This window comes from Danio rerio, chromosome 6, assembly GCF_052040795.2.
Source record: "Danio rerio strain M-AB ecotype USA chromosome 6, GRCz13ab, whole genome shotgun sequence".
NCBI classification, from domain to species: domain Eukaryota; kingdom Metazoa; phylum Chordata; class Actinopteri; order Cypriniformes; family Danionidae; genus Danio; species Danio rerio.
In genome coordinates this window covers 42,519,668-42,542,987 of record NC_141026.1, presented here as the reverse complement: position 1 = coordinate 42,542,987, position 23,320 = coordinate 42,519,668, and the positions used below count along the sequence as shown (strand labels likewise).

General features: G+C 40.3%; 3 protein-coding genes across 10 annotated transcripts in view; 2 read left to right on the top strand and 1 right to left on the bottom strand.

Annotated features, from left to right (window-relative positions):
- Positions 1–11,347, bottom strand: part of slc4a8 (solute carrier family 4 member 8) — a 51,228-nt gene extending 39,881 nt beyond the window's left edge. For all 5 annotated transcript variants that reach the window (XR_015493962.1, XR_015493963.1, XM_087257712.1 and 2 more), the window contains exon 1: positions 11,105–11,347. Coding sequence is in view for 3 of the 5 variants with exons in the window: in XM_087257712.1 (XP_087113838.1) it covers positions 11,105–11,149 (45 nt within the window). In the remaining 2 variants the exon portion in view is untranslated. The remainder of the gene's footprint in view (positions 1–11,104) is intronic.
- pfkfb4b (6-phosphofructo-2-kinase/fructose-2,6-biphosphatase 4b) overlaps positions 1–23,320 on the top strand; it is a 514,755-nt gene that overhangs the window by 138,437 nt on the left and 352,998 nt on the right. The gene's annotated exons all lie outside the window — the stretch shown is intronic.
- The window catches only part of ttll3 (tubulin tyrosine ligase-like family, member 3), a 63,864-nt gene that overhangs the window by 27,069 nt on the left and 13,475 nt on the right, over positions 1–23,320 (top strand). The window contains exons 2-10 of one of the 4 annotated variants that reach the window (XM_087256092.1): positions 958–1,018; positions 9,875–9,912; positions 14,362–14,428; positions 16,685–16,788; positions 16,923–17,088; positions 18,637–18,692; positions 18,787–18,915; positions 18,988–19,102; positions 19,343–19,453. In XM_087256092.1, coding sequence (XP_087112218.1) covers positions 9,907–9,912; positions 14,362–14,428; positions 16,685–16,788; positions 16,923–17,088; positions 18,637–18,692; positions 18,787–18,915; positions 18,988–19,102; positions 19,343–19,453 — 754 coding nt within the window. In that variant the 5' untranslated portion in view covers positions 958–1,018; positions 9,875–9,906. Of the gene's footprint in view, positions 1–957; positions 1,019–9,874; positions 9,913–13,872; positions 13,985–14,361; positions 14,429–16,684; positions 16,789–16,922; positions 17,089–18,636; positions 18,693–18,786; positions 18,916–18,987; positions 19,103–19,342; positions 19,454–23,320 lie in introns of those variants that run through there. The other 3 variants (XM_087256091.1, NM_001045305.2, XM_087256093.1) reach the window with 3 other exon arrangements.

The window sequence follows — 23,320 nt, the reverse complement described above, 5'->3', positions numbered from 1 at the left end:
ATTATGTGACTTGGGAAAAATCCAAAAATTGGCAATCAGTGGGCAAGGGGAGATAAATATACCCCCCAAAAATAGACAGATATAATTTTAAAAATAGATCCCCAAGAGGAGTTAAGCTTTATAAGGCCAATGTGCATGGGTGGCTTGGGTTGAATAACAAGCAGGATCTATATGCTGAAAATGCTTTGAGGTAGATTTACAATTGTAATTAAAAATAAATCTGATTTGTGATTTTAAAATGGCAATTAACTTCTTTATTTCTTACACAAGAGAACATAAGATATGATAATAACAACCCTTAACTCTTGAAAAGTTGACTCTAGTCAACCATGACATGTAATAATATAATCATTCTGACCTTGACCTCTCTCTTGAGTCTACCAAAAGGCAAATCCTGCATACTATCACACTTTGCACAGTGTTATTAATGTTTCCCTCTGTCGTCAGAAAAAGAGTAATTAATAAATAGCCCCCATAGTTTAAATGAACGACACTTTCAGTGTGTGTTACAGTGCATTAATGTCAGTTGGACTGCTGGTACGTCAATACACTCTTTTGCCTTCAAAGGTCACATGGACTATTTTCTTCCCCTTCCTTCTCTTTCTCTCCAGCTCTCCAGCACATTGCTTTGACAGTTATGTTAGTAATCTTGACACAGACCACTACCTCTGCCACTTCCAGATGCTCTGTCTGCCTCAACAGACACAGTGACACACACACACATATACACACTGACACAAACAAAAATGAAGCAAATGCTTTTATGTCATTGTTTAAAGTAGTGGGCAGAGTGTATCTCATAGATTATTCTTCATATTTTTATTCAACCATAAAGCATACTTTTGGCGCAGTGGGTAGCAAGATTGCCTCACAGCAAGAAGGTCGCTGGTTCGAGCCCCGACTGAGTCAGCTGGAATTTCTGTTTGAAGTTTTTATGTTCTCTCTGTGTTAATGTAGGTTTCCTCCAGGTGCTCCGGTTTCCCCCACAGTCCAGAGACAAGCGCTAAAGGGGAATTAGGTAGGCTAAATCATCCGTAGTGTATGTGTGTGAATGAGAGTGTATGGGTGTTTCCCAGTGATGGGTTGCAGCTGGAAGGGCGTCTGCTGCATAAAACATATGCTGGATAAGTTGGCGGTTCATTCCGCTGTGGTGACCCCTGATTGTTAAAGGGACTAAGCTGAAATGACAAGGATTGAATGAATGAAAGCATACTTTTTTGCGACAGATGGTCAGGCTACTTTTCCAATACTGGGTTGCAGCTGGAAGGGCATATGCTGCGTAAAACATATACTGGAATGGTTAATTTTGCAGTGATGACCTCTGAAATAAAGTCTAAGCGGAAGGAAAATGAATGAATGAATGAATGAATGAATGGTCAGGCCACTGCAGTATGAGTAACTCTCAGTGTATGAACGGCATTCAGACTTGCAATAAAGGTTAGAGAGAGAGAGAGAGAGAGAGAGAGAGAGTTACCCGTTACTCTGAGCAGAATGACTCATTCACTATTCATTGCCATTTCATTCGTCCTATAACAAAAATCTTGAATCTTTTTTGTAGCATCATAGCCTTTTTGAGGTACAGGTCTGTTTATGTGTGTTTGCATTTTCATTACCCTTGTGTGTGTCATCATTTTCAGTTAAAATGCACAAGTCTTTGTTAAGAAAGCAAATAACCAAGACAGACATTTTTTTTCCATTGTTTACTGTATTTGCAGTAATAATAACTTTTGTAAAGGTGGCACCGTGGCTCAGTGGTTGACACTGGACTCACAGCAAGAAGGTCATTGGTTCAAGTTTTGGCTAGGCCAGTTGGCATTTCTCCGTGGAGTTTGCATGTTCTCCCCATGTTTGCGTGGGTTTCCTCCGGGTGCTCCAGTTTCCCCCACAGTTTAAAGACATGCTCTATAGTATGAGTGTATGTGTGAATGTGAGAGTGTATAGGTGTTTCCCAGTAATGGGTTATGGTAATTTGACTTAAAAAGATAACAACATTATTATGTTAGAGCTTAAATAAACTTTATAATGCAAAAACAACATTAAGCACGCATAATAATACAGCTGTTCTGTGTTAGTTAAATCAGTTGACTGTTGAAATTCAAAAATTTTAACCCAACTGGTTGAGTTATTGAATAAATAACCCAATAACGGTAAAAAAAAAAATAACTCAACAAAGCATCAAATATTTACCCCAACTGGTTGAGTTATTAATAAATTACTCAATAAAGGTTAAAATAACCCAACAAAGCACCAAATATTTTTAACTCAAGGGTTAATAAATAACGTGTTTTTTAGAGTTTATGTCACACAGCTTGTGAAAAGTCTGAATTGTGAAAACAATTGTAAGGAAACAAGAAAAAATATTATTTCCAGATTTTCCCCCCAAGATTATTTGATGATTAGAATGTTTAAAATAACAACATTTACTTGTAAGTAGAGAGCTACTTACTTTTTTCTGACATTCGCCTTAACTCTCTTTTAATTTTTGATCCATTGAGAGTGCACAGACATATAGTGCCATTGCGTTTCAGGCATCCTGAGTTTAAGTCCCAGCTTGTGAACATTTTCCCTGATCCCTTTCTTTCTACAACATCACTTCCTGTCTACAAACTGTCCTATCGTAAGGAAAAAACACCCAAAACAAATCTTTAAAAAAAAATTAGAATAATTGGTGGCATGACAATGGCACGGTGGCTCAGTGATTAGCACTGTTACCTCACAGTAAGAAGGTCGCTGGTTCGAATCCTGGCTGGGCCAGTTGGCATTTCACTGTGGAGTTTGCATGTTCTCCCCATGTTTGCAGGGATTTCCTCTGGGAGCTCTGGTTTCCTCACACATACAAAATTGTCCGTAGTGTATGTGTGTGAATGTGAGAGTGTATAAGTGTTTTACAGTACTGGGTTGTGGCAGGAAGGGCATTCGCTGCATAAAACATATGCCGGAATAGTTGGCGGTTCATTCTACTGTGGCAACCCCTGATAAATAAGGGGCTAAGTTGAAGGAAAATGAGTGAATGAATGCATGACTTTGTATTACTAGTTTTGGACATGCCACAACTTAATGATATGTTTTGGCATGTCAAAAATATACCATAGTAATTTTTAAAATACAATGTAAACATGCCATGGAGATTGAATTACTGTGTAGTTTTTAAATGTTATGAAATAGGCCTGTCAATCCATGAAATAGGCTGTCACCTCACAGCAACAAGGTCACTAGTTCGAGCCTCGGCTAGGTCAGTTGGGATTTTGGCAGTTTGCATGTTCCCCCTATTTGGTGTGGGTTTCCTGGGTGCTCCGGTTTCCCCCACAGCTCAAAGACATGCTCTGATAGTTCACCTCTAAACACACTAGATGCCTGAAAATGATAATGATTATAAGTATTTTTACCTCACTACTTTATATGTACCTAATAAACACAAACAACATGATATATAATATGTACTTTAAATAAGTACTTAATGTTTATTTACATCTTAATCTAGACATTTTTCAATAAGACAAATTTTACACAGTGTGAAACAAATCAGACTAAACAGCTCATTCATGAATTTCATTTAACAGCATTTGTTCTCAAGTCAACAACTCTCTGATTAAATCTGTGTGAGTCTACAGTTAATGAATCACCAGTTCATTAATGATTCATAATTTACAAATTGATTCAAAATGATAAAAAACGGAGAGCCTCTCAGCTTAAGCAGCTCAATATTTTTGTATTTTGAATTAAAACTGAAAACGAAGACTTTTGTTGGACTAATTACATGCAGTAATTGCACTTTTAGGCACTGCTTGATATTCTGTACGGGTGGCATGGAGGCTCAGTGGTTAGCACTGTCACCTCACAGCAAGAAGATCACTGGTTTGAGTCCCGGTTGGGTCAGAAGGCGTTTCTGTGTGGATTTTGGATGTCCTCCCAATGTTCGTGTGAGTTTTCTCCAGGTGCTCCAGTTTCCCCCACAGTCCAATAATTTAATAAACTAAATTGGCTGTAGTGTATGTGTGTGAATGTGAGAGTGCATGCATGTTTTCCAGTACTGGGTGGCTGCTGAAAGGGTATTCGCTGCGTAAAAACATATTCTGGAATAGATAGCGGTTCATTCCGCTGTGGCGACTTCTAAAAATAGACACCAAGCCGAAGGAAAATGAAGGATTGGGATTTATATACTTCATCTACAACAATCATAATCATGCCATTCAGTTGTGAGTCATGTTCTCTACACACACACTGAACAATCATTTAGGTGATTCACTGCCATATTTGAATGCTGTCGTCACTGCCAAAAATTTACAGTGTGGTCTTTTCACTGCTGAAAATTTACCATGTGGTCTTTTTACTGCCAATAATTTACAGTGTGGTCTTTTCACTGGTGAAAACTTACCATGTGGTCTTTGTAAATGCGATTGTCTCTACCTGCATTTTTGGGAGTTTGCAGAATACAGTTTTCGCTACACAACTGTGTGTGTGAAGAAAAAGATTAAGCAATAATTTCACAATAAATAGCATTTTGTTTTATTAAAAAACACTTATTTTGAAAATCCCCTAAAGATTAGTTTGAATAATTTTCCTAATTAAAGTTTGATTCGTTTGTAGTACCTCGTTTACTAAGACAGACAGAAAATTAAAAGTTGCTATTTTCCAGGATAAAATGGCCCAAAACTATATTCTACCATACCATGGAAAACTCTTTGGTCATGGAGTAAGATGCTAATGGTCTAATTCGATTTTATGATCTATGCTAAGCTAAGCTAAAAGTGCTCCTGCCAGAGATTGGCTGAATAGTAATGGTAATAATAATTGTAATTGTAAAACTCCACTGTTTAAAGAGATAGTACACCCAAAAATTTAAATTCTGGCATCATTTACTTAATCTTTACTTGTTCCAAGTCTGTTTGAGTTGAAAGCTGAAAACCTGTAACAACTGACCTTTTATAGTAGCCTAAGTAAAACAATTACTTGCATACTTTGGAAGCCAATGAATACAGGTTTCCAACTTTAGAAAATAGTTTGGGACCATTTGAGGGCAAGTAAATAGTAAATATATGTTAATTTTTGAGCGAGATGCTAATGGTCTCATTTTATTTCATGATCTGTGCCAAGCTAAGCTAAAAGTGCTCCTGCCAGACCCAGAGATTGGCTGAATAGTAATGATAATAGTAACGGTAATGGTAAAACTCCACTGTTTAAAGAGATAGTTCACCAAAAAATACAATTCTGACATCATTTACTCAATCTTTACTTGTTTACTTGTGAGTTGAAAGCTGAAAACATGTAACCATTGACCTTTTATAGTAAGTAAATGAAATATTTGGGAAGCCAATGGTTACAGGTTACCAAATTTGGAAAAAGATTTGGAACCTTCTGAGGGCAAATAAATAGTTAATATATGTTAATTTTTAGCGAGATGCTAATGGTCTAATTCTATTTAATGATCTATGCTAAGCTAAAAGTGCTCCTGTCAGACCCAGAGATTGGCTGAATAGTAATGGTAATACCGTAAAACGGTAATGTTAAAACTGCACTGTTTAAAGAGATAGTTCACCCAAAAATTTAAATGCTGATATATTTTACTCACCCTTTATTTGTTCCTCGTCCGTTTGAGTTGAAAGCTGAAAACCTGCTACCACTTACCTTATAGTAAGTAAAACAAATACTTGCATATACTTTGGAAGCCAATGAATACATGTTTCCAAATTTGGAAAAAGGTTTGGAACATTTTAAGGGTGAGTAAATAGTAAGTAAATTTTACTCCTGGGTTGTAAAATAAGTCTATTTTTTTAAGTGGACTGTTCCCTTAAAAGTATGCATTAAGAATCTAAAGCAATAGTGTCACTATATAAAGAAGGTGATATACAAAGGCTGCCTTTTATTAGTTATAACACTTTTAAATAAATGAACTGGCAGAGAACTATTCATGCTATTCATGCTCTCTCAAACCTGTTTCAGATTGACAAGAATGACCAAAGAGAGACGTTGAAAGATGATGTGAAGAGAGTGCAGCATCAGGGAGATAGATAACAAACTGAGAAAGATGCTAATGAGTCTCTTAGCCACAACATTGTTGATACTTTACTAACTAATAAATAAAGGCTTTGAATAAAATAATATCTTTGCTATAGGGCACTGGCTAAAGTAGAATAATAAATAAAGAGGGCCTTTTTAGCTTATCACCGCTCGTCCTTAACTAAAAATTCAGTTTTAAAATGCTTGATGATAAATGTTCAGATGATTAATGTTCAGATGATAAAGGATCAGAAGGATGTTGCAAAAGCATGACATTAAATCTCTCAGGATCATACAGCATATAAAGGAATATGATATAACTAGCAAAACAACTGGAATGAAATCAGGGTTAAAATGAAAAGTAATGTAATGGACATATCGAGCCAAAACAGAGATGTGGAAAAGGAGGCAGACAGTTCTGAATGGTTCGCTCACATTCACTCTCTCTACTGAGAGTGTCTGAATAAACACAAGCTTTTCAACAAATGGAAAAAGTATTGATCGGTTTCTCTGACAATGGCAGGCTTTATGCATGTCCTCTCTCTCAACAGTGTTTATCCAGCAGATGAGAAAGTTTTCTCATATGTGTTCAAAAGTACATTTGGGCAAACTCTATTCTCATTATAATCTTACATCCTATTTTTCCAGTCTATGTTAACACATCAATCAAGAAATGTTATGAAATTAAGTGAAGTTTATTCATAAACTAATTTCGAGAGGATCACGTACTTATGATTTATCACGTCCAGTCTCGCATTTGCTAATCACTAGTCTTCCAATCATATGAGCCCTAAGGCACCATAAATAGTCTAAGTTTTCAGTTCACTTTATCTTCGTTTGGAAGAAACCCCCCTCCTCCCCTATTCTCCTCCTTTACCTGTAATTGGGCGGCACGGCGGTCCAGTGGTTAGCACTGTGAACCACACAGCAAGAATACTGCCGGTCCTAGTTCGATAGGACCGGTGAGTGTTTCTGTGGGGAGTTTGTATGTCCTTCCCGTGTCCGCGTGGGTTTTCCCCGGGCTCTCCGGTTTCCTCCCACCATCCAAAGACATTCAACATACTTAACAATCAAGCTGGTCTAATTCCTTACGTTCCCTTAGCTACAGCGGCAGGGGAGTTCTGAGATCCACCGAGCTCAGGCTCCCTTCTTGCTCTACCAACGGGAGGAAGCCCCGGGCTCGAGGAGCCCTTGAGCTCGGGGCTCTCTCCCGGGACAGCATGCCAAATAAGCTTTGTAAATCATCAGCTAAGTGTGAACTCTTGAAATGTTTAAATGGAAATTCCAAGCTTATGAAATTGAAGTCATTCACTTAAAGTCATCGCAGTAAGTTGCTTTGGCATATTTATGAGAGAAGATTCATTTACTTGTGTTCTAGTGAATCAGATCTGATCAATGAATCAATTAGTCCATTGAATGTTTGGTTTATGAAATGGATTGATCTGGTTCACTAGCTGGCTGAGGATATAGCTGTAGTTATTAATAATCTACTTGAAGGTAAAACAATCAATCAATAGTAACTGTTCTCTCTGCTTGCTGCATGGAAAGCCATTAGAATATAGCGCAGTTTATTAGCAAGTAGCTTTTTTTAAAGATCAAGTTATCAAGCTATATATGTTTCCATCCAAATTTGTGATTTTTTTTAATAAATAGATTAAAGGAAAAATTTTGCGTTGGATCCATGTTGTAAAAGGAACTTTTTTGAAGGCTTATGAAAATACCATTTATTTAAATGGATGTTGCTGCAACCAGGGAAACTGTAGCTTTTTTTTGCCTGATAAATTACTTGTTCCTAAAAAAGCACTTGCACACATGCTGTAACCAACACTGTCACATGTTCTTTAATTCTGAGGCAGATGCCTAATGTTTGTGAAAATAAATTTGTGATTTGTGAGAGGAAATTTAACAACATGATTTCGATGTTGTTTGACTACAACAACATTTGTAAAAGCTCTATTCATTGTCTCCAAATTGAAAAAAAAAGCTTTTTACCTGTAAAATTTTCAAAGATAGACCTTTTGTGAGCTCTTTTATAGTTTATATACGCTTACTAGCAACTGTATTAGGTACACCTGTCCAACTGCTTGTTAATGTATAATTCTAATCAGACAATCACATGGCAGCATCTCAATGCATTTAGGCATGTACATGGTCAAGACGATCTGCTGAAGTTCAAATCGAGCATCAGAGTATAGGGAATAAAGGTGATTTAAGTGACTTTGAACGTGGCATTGTTGATGGTGCCAGACAGGCTGGTTTGAATATTTCAGAAACTGCTAATCTGCCGAGATTTTCATGCACATGCATGAATAGAAAATATCCAGTGAGCAGCAGTTCTGTGGGCGCAAATGCCTTGTTGATGCCAGTAGTCAGAGGAGAATGGCCAGACTGGTTCAAGCTGATATAAAGGCAGCCGTAACTACAATAACAATAACCACCCGTTACATCCGAAGTGCGCAGAAGAGCATCTTTAAACGCACAACAGATCGAACCTTGAGGTGGATGGGCTACAGCAGCAGAAGATCACACCAGGTGCCAGGGCCGGAGTGGGACTCCTTTTCAGCTCTGGAGTTTCAAGCCTCAGACCGGCCCACCTCAGTTCACGACTGACTACATTAAAATAAGGTCATTTCCAATTCAGTTGCTAATTACACTATCACGTCTTTTTTTGAGAAAACAGCTGCTTTAGAACTTCAAATGTTCAACAACCCTAACAGTATTATATGTCTTAACAATAAAAATGAAAACAATAAATTACTCTAACGAGGATCGAACCCGGATCCGCAGAGTCTTATCCTAACGTGCTAACCGCTGGACGACAACAGCTGTGTACAGTGAGGAGACACAACTAAGTTTTATCATCATTAAAATAGATAAAAAGAGAAGAGTTGCAATAAAATAATGAATAAAAAGGCTGTGGTCAAGTAAGTAAATAAATTTAAAAAGTGTGACTGCTGAGAGCAACAGATTCTGGAGCTAGGGACACCAGCCCTCGCGGCCAAAAAACGGACCAGCCCACCGGGAATTCTCCCGGTCCTCCCGATTAGCCAATCCGGGCCTGCCAGGTGCCACTCCTGTCAGCTAAGAACAGGAAACTGAGGCTACAATTTGCACAGACTCAACAAAATTGGACTATAGACGATTGGAAAAATGTTGCCTGGTCTGATGAGTCTATATTTCTGCTGCAACAATCGGATGGTATGGATGTGAATTATGGATGTGCAGCCGACAAATCTGCAGCAATTGTGTGATGTTATCATATCAATATGGACCAAAATCCCTGACGAATATTTCCAATATCTTTTTGAATCTATACCACGAAGGATTAAGGCAGCTCTAAAGGCAACAAGGGGGTCCAGCCCAGTACTAGTAAGGTGAACCTAAAAAAGAGGCAGGTGAGTGTAGTGTTGATGCATTAATTCAAAAGCATCATTTGTGGAGTAAACTGTCAGGGTTTGGTTTATGGCTAATAATAAAGACTTATTAAAAATCCCTTTGGGACAAACAAATGGGAAAAATACTTTCAGACTCCAGTGCTGCTGAAAAAAGGGAACACTAATGCACTCCACCAGTCTGATGATGGTCATAGTCCAATAATGACACTATTGATGCAGTCACATTTTGTTTTTGTGTGTGCATCAAATACTTTACTTGTTAATTCTTGTAGGCTCTACTACTAATCTACTCTACATTATACAACTGTTTCCATTGCATGTATGACCTCATATCTCAATTGAGCGCATTGTTTCTTTTAACATTTTATGCATTTAATACAATAAAAATACATGGAAGGAATTATATCTACTGTTGTAAATGTTTGTACAAGTGTAAGAGGGTAAATAATACATTCTTTCAAATATCTCCTTTTTTGTTCCAGAGTTGAAAAAAGGCACACTGGTTTAGAACAACATGATGGTAAGTGAACATTATTTTTTATGTAACTTTTAATCCCACAATAGGGCAGTAACATCATATATCACATAACATAAAACAATACAATAATAAACAAAACAATTCACAACCTAACATGCTTCATGAATTCCAAAAAGGCAATAAATATGAAATGCACTAGAAAAAAAATGAAAAATAATCTATGATAAAAACTAATAGCCTCTGGAACGAAAGTAAACGTGTGTTGGATGAACAGAAGATGACAGGAAGCAGTACTCAGAGGAGGCAGGAGTCGGGTTACTACTAACATGTCAAATGATAACCATACAGGCATCTCTCTCTGACATTCACTTTCTGCGCTACATAACTGCACCAACAGCGCGCGTTTAGTTGCAGCCTAAAGACGAACCTCATCGAGAGAGGGAGAGGATGGCGTCAAGGTCATTTGAGGGTAACGGGGTACACTGACAGTGCGCGCGCCTGAGAGGAAGCCATATTTTGCACAATGTTCCCACAGAGTGCCACACCATCACATGCTCAAAGCTTTCGTTTTCTCCAACAATGCATAATGCTGCGCGCACCGGCTTGCGTAATGGAGAGTAAATTATACATTATGGGCTATTTCTATCCCAGGTTCTCATATTCAGCCTGTTACAATACGACAGTGCGGATCCCTCTGCAAGAACGCCCATCAGCTTTTCCTAAGACACCGCTATACCGGCAGGCACACAGTCAATGACGCGGATAATAAACGCATGATGCGAGCTGTTGTCCCTGGCAATAGGAATACCGCTGCTGCTGCACGTGCACTGAACACCGCAATAACACACGCATGCACAAGCGGGGAACAAAATAAGCTAACAACGCATGTAATCATCAGTGAGAGAGTCACAGACATTTGAAATGGAAACCTACAGCTTCTAACGGGATGCAATTAGAGAGCGAAAGTGCAGCAGATATTCTGTGGCATGGAAGCGAGAGGGAACACACAGTACTATTGATCCCAGCTCTAATGGGGCGCCCGGATGTGTTTGTATCCCATTTAAATACAATTAAAAGGCAATATGATATGGTTTATGGTTAATGGCATAATATGGGACGGGTGATATATACAACAGGACATTGCAGAATGTTTCTTTCTATTCCAAGTTAATGACAAGAACAAAATGCGCATCAGGGATGCACTAAACGCATAAACACTGATGGATTGAACTACCTGATAGCTCAGCATGCTCTCCTGGTCGCTGTTTTCGGCTGGCATGGTTAACTCCGTTTTAAAGGTGCGTCGATTACAGCTTCCACAGAGAGAATAGCTACCGGACTCAGGTTAGCAGTTCGTATTGAGAAACTCCAGATCAACTGATGCATATAAGGTTAGAGAAGCATTAAGTAGGATACTCTTAATCCAGTCTCAAACTGAGCTGCACATTCGCCCTGTCTTTAGCCTACTTTAATGCTGTTAGGCGCGCGCTCTCCAGGACTTGGGAAGAGGTACAGACTGTGGCGGCATCATATGTTGTCCAGCCAATCACAGAGCTCGAACTGGGACTGTTGCTGAAGCTGTTATTCGATTGATGCGGTTTTGCGCCTATACATGCAGGAAAGCGCCAGAAATAGTTTGAAGCGGGTGTACAATTCATAAGGGTAAAAATGTGTGTGTGGATTACATTGAATTCTGTCGTTTATGGTGAAACACAGTGTTCTGAAGTTATTTTAGGGGCGCAATTGAGTTTCAAAGTCGCACATTTTTGAGTAGTGAATTAGATTTTTGTGTGTGTGTGTGAGAAATGCGAATAAAATGATCAAATCTATGACATACGTTTTTTTTATTAAAAATATATATAACATATATGAATAAAATTAAATATATAAATACATAAAAAATATTCTATAAATATAGGCCTATATACATTTAAAGTCAGAATTATTACCCCCACCCCCCGAATTATTAGTTTATTTTTTTCTCCAACTTCTGTTTAACTGAGAAAAGAATTTTTCAACACATTTCTAAGCACAATAGTTTTAAGAACTCATTTAATGACTCATCAAACTGATTTATTTTATCTTTGTCATGATGACAGCACATAACATTTTACTAGATATTACTAGACACTTAAAGTGACATTTAAAGGCTTTACTATAGGTTAATTAGATTAGGCAGATTAGGGTAATTAGGCAAGTTATTGTATAACGATGGTTTGTTCTGTAGACTATCGAAAAATATATATAGCTTAAAGGGGCTAATAATTTTGACCTTAAAATTGCTTTTAAAAAACTAAAAACTGTTTTTATATAGTTGAAATAAAACCAATAGAACTTTGTCCAGAAGAAAAATATTATCAGAAATACTATGAAAAATTCTTTAATCTGTTAAACATCATTTGGGAAATAGTTAAAAAAGAAAATACAAATCATAGGGGGCTAATAATTCTGACTTCAACTGTATACACTACCGGTCAAAGTGGGGTCTGTATGATTTTTAAGTGTTTTAAAATAAGCTTATCCTGCTTATCCTGAAGCTATCTATTTTCAACTTCATTACACCAGTCTTCAAAGTCACATGAAACTCCAGAAATCAGAAAATGTATTATTATTATTATTAGTGGTAATAATAATAGCAATAATGGCTAATTTCATTTGAAACTACATACAATAAGAAAGCAGTTACTTACTTTTTATTTTACAATTTCTTTAATGTAATTTGTAGTTGTATTTATAATATAATAATAAACTTCCAACTGAAAGGTCGTCATAACATTTTTAGCCCTTTAGTGTACACTGCCATCTAGTGAATTCTGCTATACTCATGCAAGCAGTCTTATAGACAAATTTTATTCCATATAGGCCTTAAATGCATTACGTCATCAAAAATAAAAATACTAGCCGTAGCCTATAGTTATTTTGAATAAGTCTACAATCTCAGAAATAAAGGTATAAAAGCTGTCATTTTCAAAAGGGGCACTTTTTCCTTTCAATTACTAAAACAGTAGCTACAAAATTGTTATTAGGCCTATATCTTTAAAGAGATGTTTTACCCATCCTTTACTTGTTTCAAACCTGTAAAACTTCTAATGGTTCTTTAAAGTCTTTCTGCTGAACACAAAAGAAGATATTTTGAAACAAATACACTAAATAAGCGTTTTTATCCGACTTTGGAAGTCAATGATTGCAAATGTTCAGATTTTTTTTTGTGTTCAACAGAATAAAGAAAGTCATAAGGGTTTGGTTCGGAATCATTTGAGGGTGAATAGCCTTACCAATATGGACAATTTAGATAGGCTATGCTGACATATTGAAAAGGAAACCAGTGGCAGTCTTTGTCTCTGAGAGGTTATTGCAGGGGTTTCAAATTGTGGAGTTAAAACAGAAATCTAATTATTAGAAAATAAAGAAATATTTAAAAATAGTCCAAATAATTATTTAGATCTATTTATAATTGTATTTATTTATATGATTATTGATATAAATGCATTTACCATTTTACATACTGTAAACCTACATAATAAAGTGGTGTACAATGATATGACAAATGTTAGCTATTCAGCAGTCAATCTGTTAATTTAATAAATGATTCAAATGGCTTTCAAAGTAACTCATTATGTCTGTTTTAACGAGCAAAGTATAATCTGCTCATCCATATTTACTAATTGTCCTCATTGTGCAGCGATGGGAGATCACTGTAATGAGTCTTGTGCGCACCTCCCTTGACACATCTGAACCGCTCTGTATTTAGCGGTGATGATATAATGATATGTTAATGTAACCAATGGAGTAGCTTTAATAAAGGTATCATAATTTAATATGTATAAACTATTCTGAATAATTTAATTCGATAACTATTATTATCTGAACATTGGATGTGAAAATAGCATTGACAATCCGCCTGGTTGACCGCACGGCATCATCCGTTTCCAAGAAACAGTTGTTAAGGGTGATGTAAACAGCCTGTTGGGGCTGGAACGTGTGTGTGCAGTGCGCATGAGCAGACTGAGCGTTTCTCTGCAACTCTGCTGGGCACACCGGCGGTGACCTTATCGATTTCTCCAGACGGTTTCTGTCCGGTGTCAAGTCCAAAGGGGAACGCGGGACAGTCTAGGTGAGTATGCGTTGAGAATTGCAGGATCAATTTTGTCGTGAACGGTCGTGTTGAGTTTCTTGTGCTTTTGTTATATTAGGCTATAAGTTTTATAATGTCAAGCGGCTCAATAAATCGATTAAGTTTTAAATTAAATATTGTAATGTAACTCTTTATTTATTCAGCACTCAAAACGTGAGGTAGGATGTTCATATAAGTGTTCTGTGTTCACCTATTGTTTAACGCCGTTTCCAGGCAGTGGCAAATTACCGTGTTCAACTATTGATGGACTGTGCGCCTGGCGTGACCATTGACACCTCTCGAGTTTAATATGTATGAGTTAAGACTAAGCAGTTACACTAGTTTCACCTTTATTTTACTTCCTTCTTGGCTGAAAGGGCAAAGACTGGTCCAACCTTGTGAGGGATGTGACGGTTAACTCAAACATGCACCAACACATTCAAGGTACACACTTTACCACATTTTACCATGGCATTATTTTAGCTTTGATGTTATCACAAATACACAGTTTGTATGTGTGATAATACCTGTAACTTTATATTATTAGTTGGCAACAACACATTAGGTTGGCATGTAATTCAGATATCAAAAGATTGTTTTTAAATAAAAATGCTATATTTGAACTTTCTGTTTAATCAAAGAATCCTTAGATGCATTTTGTTTTCCAGAAAAATTTTAAGCAAAGTTTTCAGTATGGATAGTGAGAATAGTTTCTTGAACACCAGTCTTTTTCTTAAGACTGGCGTATGGTTGAAATTATAATAAAACAGATAATATAAATAGTGATTGTGTGCCAATTTTTAGCCATTAAAAATTGTGCATCAAAAGTGAACGTGAGACAGCTTGCAAAACATAAAATTGTTAAACAGTAGTGAATATTATTCATAGTGTGTAAACATTTTTATGTTAACACAAACATGTTCACATTATTAGATAGAAATTAAAACGTGATTAGGCCCAATTTTGAGCCTTTCATTAAGATGTTCAGGGCCACTTCAACTGGCCTGACAAGTTTGTTTTTATTATATTACAGAAAAATGGTTGTTTCTAGAAGGGATACAGCTGCGGCCGGAAGTTAAGGAAAATTATTTGCATAATTTAATAAATTACCCATTAAATTGTATTTTAATAATGTCTAGCCCTACCTCAACCCTTACAGTAATGTTAAAACAGTAATTATGATGAGAATTATTTACATTATTTTTAAATATCCCATCAAATTGTATTTTATTAACGTCTACCCCTACCCCAACCCTCACAGTAATGTTAAAAAAGTAATTAAACTGAGAATTATTTATATTCTTTATTAACCCTTGTGTGGTGTTCGTATTTTTGTTACTTTTGTTACCAGTGTTCATGGGTCTGGTGGACCCACTAGAGTTTTGGCTTTTCAAATTAACACTATCAAACAATTTTATGTTAAATTACTCAACAAATGTTTACTTAATTCCAATTACAAGCCATATGCACAGCAAACATGGTTAATTTTCCCCCTTTACCTTTGTTAGATCATATTGATGAATTAATGTGCTTCTCGTTTTTAAAAAACATTTTTTTATTAATGTTATGAAAAAAATAAAACCCACAGATTTGTTTTTTCGTATTGTTCCCACCATGGTCATGGACATCATTATCATCAGAAGCCCCTCTCTCTTCCACAATCAATTGCAAGGCCCTCGCAGCAGATAATCTTTTGGCTATCTTGATCAGTTGTGATAAGGAACCACACTGGCAAAGTCTTATTTATAGTACTATGCCCCTAATTCACAGATGGGACAGGGTATGAGAAAATAAAGCTTGGTTCCCGCAAGAGAGAGGGTAAAATGTTCGGTAATGTAAGAGCATACAGTGTTGATAGTTGAATTTTCAACAATGTTGCAACTTTGTGCGGGAGCAGGTGGGGACGAAAACAACAGCACCAGAAAGGAGGAGGACAGAGTGTAGGAACAAGGGGCCTACACTTTCAAGACTTTTATTAGACCTGGATCTAGTGGACCCGAACACCTTGTATGTAATGTAAATGTCTGCGGGGAGGTACAATATGCAGTTATATCTGCAGCAATATCGTTAAAAATTTTTTCGGATTTAAGTTCTTCACAGAAAATAAGGCGAAGCCAATGAATTTCAGGTTGAAAAAATAACTCATTGTTTAATTAAAAAAAAAAAAAACTTAAAACGGGTCTCACTGACTCGAACACCATAGAAGGGTTAAATAACCAATTAAATTGTATTTTATTAATCTCTACCTCTACCTCAACCCTTACAGTAATGTTAAAACAGTAATTATGATGATAATTATTTACATTATTTTTAAATGACCCATCAAATTGTATTTTATTAACATCTACCCCTACTTTAACCCTAAACCCAACCCTAACAGTAATGTTAAAACAGTATTTATAAAGAGAATTATTCATTAAATAACCCTTTACATAGTTGCTTATTAACAGTTACCCAAACCTGACCGTCACATTAATATAAAAATATTAAATATTGTTGTACAGTGTCACAAAAATGATGCTGAGTATCTGCAGCTGTATCCCATTTAGACTTTACCCAGAAAAACCACAAAAACTTACAAACTCACTCAAATCACATCACAGGTGGCATTTTGAGAAATGTGACCTGACACAAATGAAAATCAAATCTACACAGACCATAAGCAGCATTTTTGAAGTTTCTCTTTCCTGTATGTCACAGTGCCACCCTTGGAAGGTAAATCTCGCATTAATTATGTAAATCTGCCTCTGATTAATGGGGACAAATTGAGGACAGCTAAGACTCTGGTTGACAAGGCAATAAAGGTCAGATTTTTAATATGTCAGTGAATCTCATAAGAAAGGAATGCATTAAAGAATTCAGATCATTAATAATAAGGATGCAATTGAGATTTAAATTAACATACTGTACACTGTTGATTGTGTCGATCATGCTGTAGGAGAAGAAAGTTTTTTCAGTGCAAGGCCCGTATCCTGTGATCCGCGCAGGCCTACGTTCAAGAGGATGGGTGGAGCGGCGATTGCCAAGGCCCTCTTTCTCACAGCCTCGACGACATGACCATGAAACTGAAACCACAGATGAGGGTGACAGCAGTGACGAAGATGGTGAGAGGAACTGACAAACAAGACAAGATCCTTTCCATCACTCAACCTAGACATATGATAAGGATTGTTGGCTATTCCCTGGGTTTATTAAGCTATACTCATCTTTATTTTATTTCTATACTGCTTTTTACTATGTACAGTTGAAGTCAGAATTATTATCCCCCCTTTGAATTTAGTTTTTTCTTAAATATTTCAGCAAGGAAATTTTCACAGTATGTCTGATAATATTTTTTCTTCTGGAGAAAGTCTTATTTGTTTTATTTCGGCTAGAATAAAAGCAGTTTATTATAAAAAAAAAAAACGTTTTAAGGTCAATATTATTAGCCCCTTTAAGCTATAAATTTTTTCGATAGTTTACAGAACAGACCATCACTATACAATAACTTATTTACCCTAACCAGCCTAGTTAACCTAGTTAACCTAGTTAAGCCTTTAAATGTCAATTTAAGCTGTATAGAAGTGCCTTGAAATATGTACTGTCATCATGGCAACGCAAAAAATAAATCAGTTATTAGAAAAGAGTTATTAAAACTATCATGTTTAGAAATGTGTTGAAAAAAATCTTCTTTAATCCATACAACTAGTCTTAATAACCAGTCTTTATTTAGAGTTTAATTTATTGGAAATTCATCTTAATAGGAAACATGAACGTTCATTCATTCATTTTCTTGTCGGCTTAGTCCCTTTAATAATCTGTGGTCGCCACAGCGGAAGGAACCAACAACTTATCCAGCACGTTTTTACGCAGCGGATGCCCTTCCAGCTGCAACCCATCTCTGGGAAACATCCACACACACTATTCCGGCCAGCTAATCTGACATGTTTTTTATGCAGCGGATCTCCTTCCAGCTACAACCCAGTACTGAGAAACACCCACACACTCTCACACTCATACACTACGCCCAATTTAGTTCATCCAATTCACCTATAGCGCATGTCTTTGGACTGTGGGGGAAACCGGAGCACCCGAAGGAAACCCACACTAACATGCAAACTCCACAAAGAAATGCCAACTAACCCAGAGACCTTCTTGCTGTGAAGCAACTGTGCTATCCACTGAGCCACTGTATATATATATATATACTATTATGTATATATATATATTCATTTATTCATTTTCCTTCGGCTTAGTCTCTATTTCAGAGGTTGCCACAGCGGAATGAACCACCAACTATTCCAGCATATGTGATATATTTTTATTTGTGATATATATTTCTCGAAAATATGCATGCATGTGTTTATTTATGTATACTTAAAAATATACACAGTACACACACATATATATTATGTAAAATTTCATTTTGGATGCAATTCATCACAACACATTTTTATTGTATTCTGCAAATGTTATGTATGGATAATCCATAACATGGCCATAGCATCCCATGCAATGTTTTTAGTTACCGACCTATTGTAATTTAAAGCTTAACATGATAGTTTAAGTAGCTAACTTTACATCGCTCATTCTAACAAACAGATGTCATTGACATTAATCACACTTTAGTCACCTGATCACTGCAACACCACCATCTCCTTTTCTTTATGCAGATTCAGGAGAGGAGGTCGAGAGGGATGATGAAGCAGAGGATCTGTATGACCTAATGGTATGTTTAGACTGTAAAATCCCATTCTAATGACAGTTGAACATTAATCTGTGCTTTATGGACACAGTCTTTGATTCTTGTTTGAATTACATAGTCGCGGCTGGTTCGACATGAGACCCCATATTTCTATTGGACTACAAGGAGAGATTCAGTTGATTGCCGATCTTTACGTAAAGAACAGATGACCAATCATTATGCGAAGGCGGGATCGTTCACCACCAAGGTTCATTACAAACTTGACAAATGAATTCTACACAGAAACTCTTTCAGCATTTTGTGTCTGTGCAATTTTCAGGTTGGTTTGTGTATGCATTTGAGAAATCTGCAGTGGTTTGATGCAGCAGATCCTGATACATTCTTCCCACGCTGCTACAGACTGGGGGCACAGGATGAGAAACATGCTTTTATTGGTCAGTGCTCTTAATCTGGAAAATACTGTGTCTTTGCTTTATTGTTCCCTATCGGTTGTGTGGTTTCTTTTCATTTAACAGATGACTATTGCTAACAGATGACTTTCTAGGGTTTAGTGTGCTTCTCTCAGGCACATTTTGTTTTCTGCAACAGTTCATGAGTCACCCCAACCTTGAATTGAACTTGGAGTATCCAGAACATCTGAGAGGTTTTTCTTTGTTTGTTTTGTGTGTTTACAGATGACTTTAGACGAACTGCGTGCACAAGTCTACTGCTGTATGTTTTGGAGAAATATGAAGGAGATTCAGAAGGGGAGAAAATGGGAGAAGTGCATAATGCTAAATCCCATGGTATGGACACACACACACACACTTACACTAACAAACATATAGGGCCTGTTTACACCCGGTCAGTTCATGCATTTTCTCTGATCAGATCGCTATCTGATTTGTGAAAACGGTTCAATTCACATAAATCTGTCTCCACTTGTATCTGTGTCAAATTTGTTTTGGAAAGTATTTACACACTACAAAAAAACATTAGTTGACTTTACTTAAAATAAGTGAGTAAGCCTGTTTCTTTTAAAACGATTCGTTGAGTTTACCTAAACCTGTTGCCTTAAAACTTTCAAGTAAATGAACTGTGTGCTAGGGCTGCACTATATATAGTTTCAGCATCGATATCGCAATAGTCACATCAAAAGTTCCCCTTCGGGGGGAACTCCAGCACTATAAGTGGATTTGATTGTAAAATCCACGCATTGGGAGGTTCGGTTCAGAAGCTACTCGTCTGAAAGAGTATTGAACGGGCCAATTAAGAATGAATTGGCAGCGCAAGCCTGCGCAGGTGAGCGGCATAAGCAATCAACTGAGTATATAAGCTCACCTGGCGCCAGCAGACGCTATCCTTTTCGCTTCAGAGCCTTTTCTGATCGAGCTTATGAGGGTTCCTCCTGCTGATCTACAGCCATTCGAGAGAACGATTTTCATCCCGGTCCAGAGCGAGTCCACGCAGCGGCAGACGGTCGAGCTGGGTATCTCCCTTGCCTGGCGTCCCTTTGGGTCCGGTCCTCCAAGAGCGGTGCGTATTGTTGCAAATCCTAAAAGAGCAACACAGTCGTGCAGCACGTCCTTTTCAGGATGGCGCTCCGACTGTGCGTTTCTGGTTGCGGGGGTTTCCTGGCTCCGGATGATGGACACGATCACTGCATTACATGTTTGGGGGTCCAGCATGTTAATGTGGTGCTCGGGGGCGGTTCATGTCGTCACTGCGATGCCATGACCGTTGCGCAGTTGAGATCGCGGTTAGCTTTCGTAAGAGAGCGAGCCACCCCAGTTGCCTCCTGTTCTGCAGCGGGCGCTCGGGCAGATCTGAGGGCTTCAGCGAAAGACAATCCGCCGCCCACGGGCTCGCGGACCTCTCGCTCCTCCAAGCGCTCCATCCAAGCTTCGGGTACTGAGAGTGATCCGTCTAATCAGATGGTAGCTCTCACGCTCGCTGACACCGGAGATCAGATGTCCTCCGCGGCATCGGAGGGCGGGCTTTCATTGTCCGACGATGATCCGGACCCGCTCGCCCCCTCTGGGCAAGCGAGCGCCGTCAAAACGGATCCTGAAGCGGACATGTTGGCCGTGCTTTCTCGGGCTGCTTCGGCCGTCGGGTTGGAGATGGTTTATCCCCCAGCCCCGCGGCCGGACCGACTAGATGGGTGTTACGTAGAGGATCAGAAGGCGAAGCCTTCGAAGCCTCTCGTCCCCTTCTTCCCGGAAGTGCACAGTAGGCTTACGCAGTCCTGGAGGGCACCTTTCTCTGCCCGCGCTGCGTCCGCCTCCGCCCTCACCACCCTGGATGGTGGAGCTGCCAGGGGGTATGAGGCGATCCCGCAGGTGGAGCGCGCCATTGCGGTCAATCTTTGTCCGCGTGGCGCCCCCGCTTTGCGTGGTCCGCCCCGTCTCCCGTCCAAAGCCTGTAAGTTTTCTGCCTCCCTCGGAGCTAGAGCTTACAAGGCTGCGGGCCAGGCAGCTTCCGCCTTGCATGCGATGGCCACCTACCAGCGCTACCAAGCGCAGGCGCTGGCTGAGCTGCACGAGGGTGGGTCTAACCCAGGCTTGTTACACGAGCTGCGTACGGCGACCGACTATGCTCTCCGGACCACTAAGTCCGCCGCCTGCGCACTGGGGAGGACGATGTCCACACTTGTGGTCCAGGAACGCCACCTCTGGCTAAACCTGGCAGATATGCGCGATGTCGACAAAGTTCGCTTTCTTGACGCGCCCATATCCCAGGCTGGCCTGTTCGGCGACACCGTCGGTGAATTCACCCAGGAGTTCAAGGCGGTGAGCGAGCAGTCGGATGCGATGGGCAGAGTCATCTATCGGCGGGGCCGTAAGCCCGCTCCATCCCCGGCCGAGCCATCCACCTCCGCTGTTCCTCGCCGAGGGCGCCCGCCAACGGCCGATGCCCCGCCCCCGCCTCCGCCTCCGGCGAAGCGAGCGCGTCGAGCACGCCGAAAGCCGGTAGCCCCTCCTGCCCAGGGCGCCGCTAAGTCCGGTAAACGGACCGCGAAGCGTCCCTGAGACAGGCCATCCGGAGAAGAGGAGACTTGCTCTTTCCCCGCTGGAGGGCGGGGCCCAAAATCCAACGGTACTTTTCAGTGCCACCAAAGTTTCGATCAAAGAGCATTTTCTCCCTTCCCCGGATGTGACAGCTCAAGCCCCGCCAGTCTGGGACGCGCTGCCTCTCAGCTCGCAGGGCTTGCATGCTCCGCCAGCGGCTCTCGGGCGCTGGGGGGACGGTCTCCCTTCTCCCAGCCCCCAAGCCCCCTCTCAGGAGTCAGGGTGCGGAGCCAGAGCGAAACGCTCTCCTCCAGCTCTTCTGTGGGACCCTCGCGCTCCCCGGATCAGCACACCCGCTCCTTGCTGCCCCTCCGCGGGTACGTCAACGATTGCTGCGATGACGTCATTAGCGAGGGCTCTGCCTGCTTGGTTAGCGCGGGCCAGCCCCTCGCGGTGGCTCATACGCACGATCAGACTCGGCTACGAACTACAGTTCTCCAAACGGCCTCCCAGGTTTACGGGCGTGTATTTCACCAGGGTCAATCCCCTGTCCGCCCCTGTCTTGCGAGAGGAGATTGCTGCCCTCCTGGCGAAGGGTGCAATCGAGCCGGTGCCTCCAGCCGAGATGGAGAGCGGGTTTTACAGCCCGTACTTCATCGTACCCAAAAAGAGCGGTGGGTCACGGCCAATCCTAGATCTGCGCGTTTTGAATCGCTGCCTTCACAAGCTGCCGTTCAGAATGCTTACGCAGAGGCGCATCCTCCGATGCGTTCGTCCTCAGGATTGGTTTGCAGCCATAGACCTGAAGGACGCGTATTTTCATGTCTCCATTCTTCCACGCCACCGTCAGTTTCTGCGGTTTGCGTTCGAAGGTCGAGCATGGCAGTACAAGGTCCTCCCCTTCGGGCTCTCTCTGTCTCCGCGGGTCTTCACCAAACTCGCGGAGGGTGCCCTAGCGCCTCTGCGGCTTGCGGGCATCCGCGTACTCAATTATCTCGACGACTGGCTGATTTTAGCCCACTCTCGGGAGCAATTGACTGCGCACAGAGACGAGGTGCTCCGGCATCTCCGCCTATTGGGGTTGCAGGTCAACTGGGAAAAGAGCAAACTCGCCCCGGTGCAGAGGATCTCTTTTCTCGGGATGGAGCTGGACTCGGTCACCATGGTAGCGCGCCTCTCCGGAGAGCGCGCTCGCCTGCTGCTGAACTGTCTGAGGGAGCTCGACAGCAAGTTAGTGGTCCCACTGAAATATTTTCAGAGGCTCCTGGGGCATATGGCTTCCGCTGCGGCCGTCACACCGCTCGGATTGCTCCATATGAGACCACTTCAGCACTGGCTTCAAGATCGAGTTCCGAGACGCGCATGGCATGCGGGCACACACCGAGTCTCTGTTACTGCGCTGTGTCGCCGCACCCTCAGCCCCTGGAACGACCCCTCGTTCCTGCAGGCCGGTGTGCCTCTGGGACAGGCGTCCAGTCATGTTGTTGTTTCGACAGATGCTTCCAGCACAGGCTGGGGAGCCGTGTGTCGCGGGCATGCAGCTGCGGGCCTGTGGGTAGGTGCCCAGCTGCATTGGCACATCAATCGCCTAGAGCTGTTGGCAGTGTTCCTTGCTCTCCGCCGTTTTTCTCCGGTGCTAGGGCAGCAACACGTGCTGGTCAG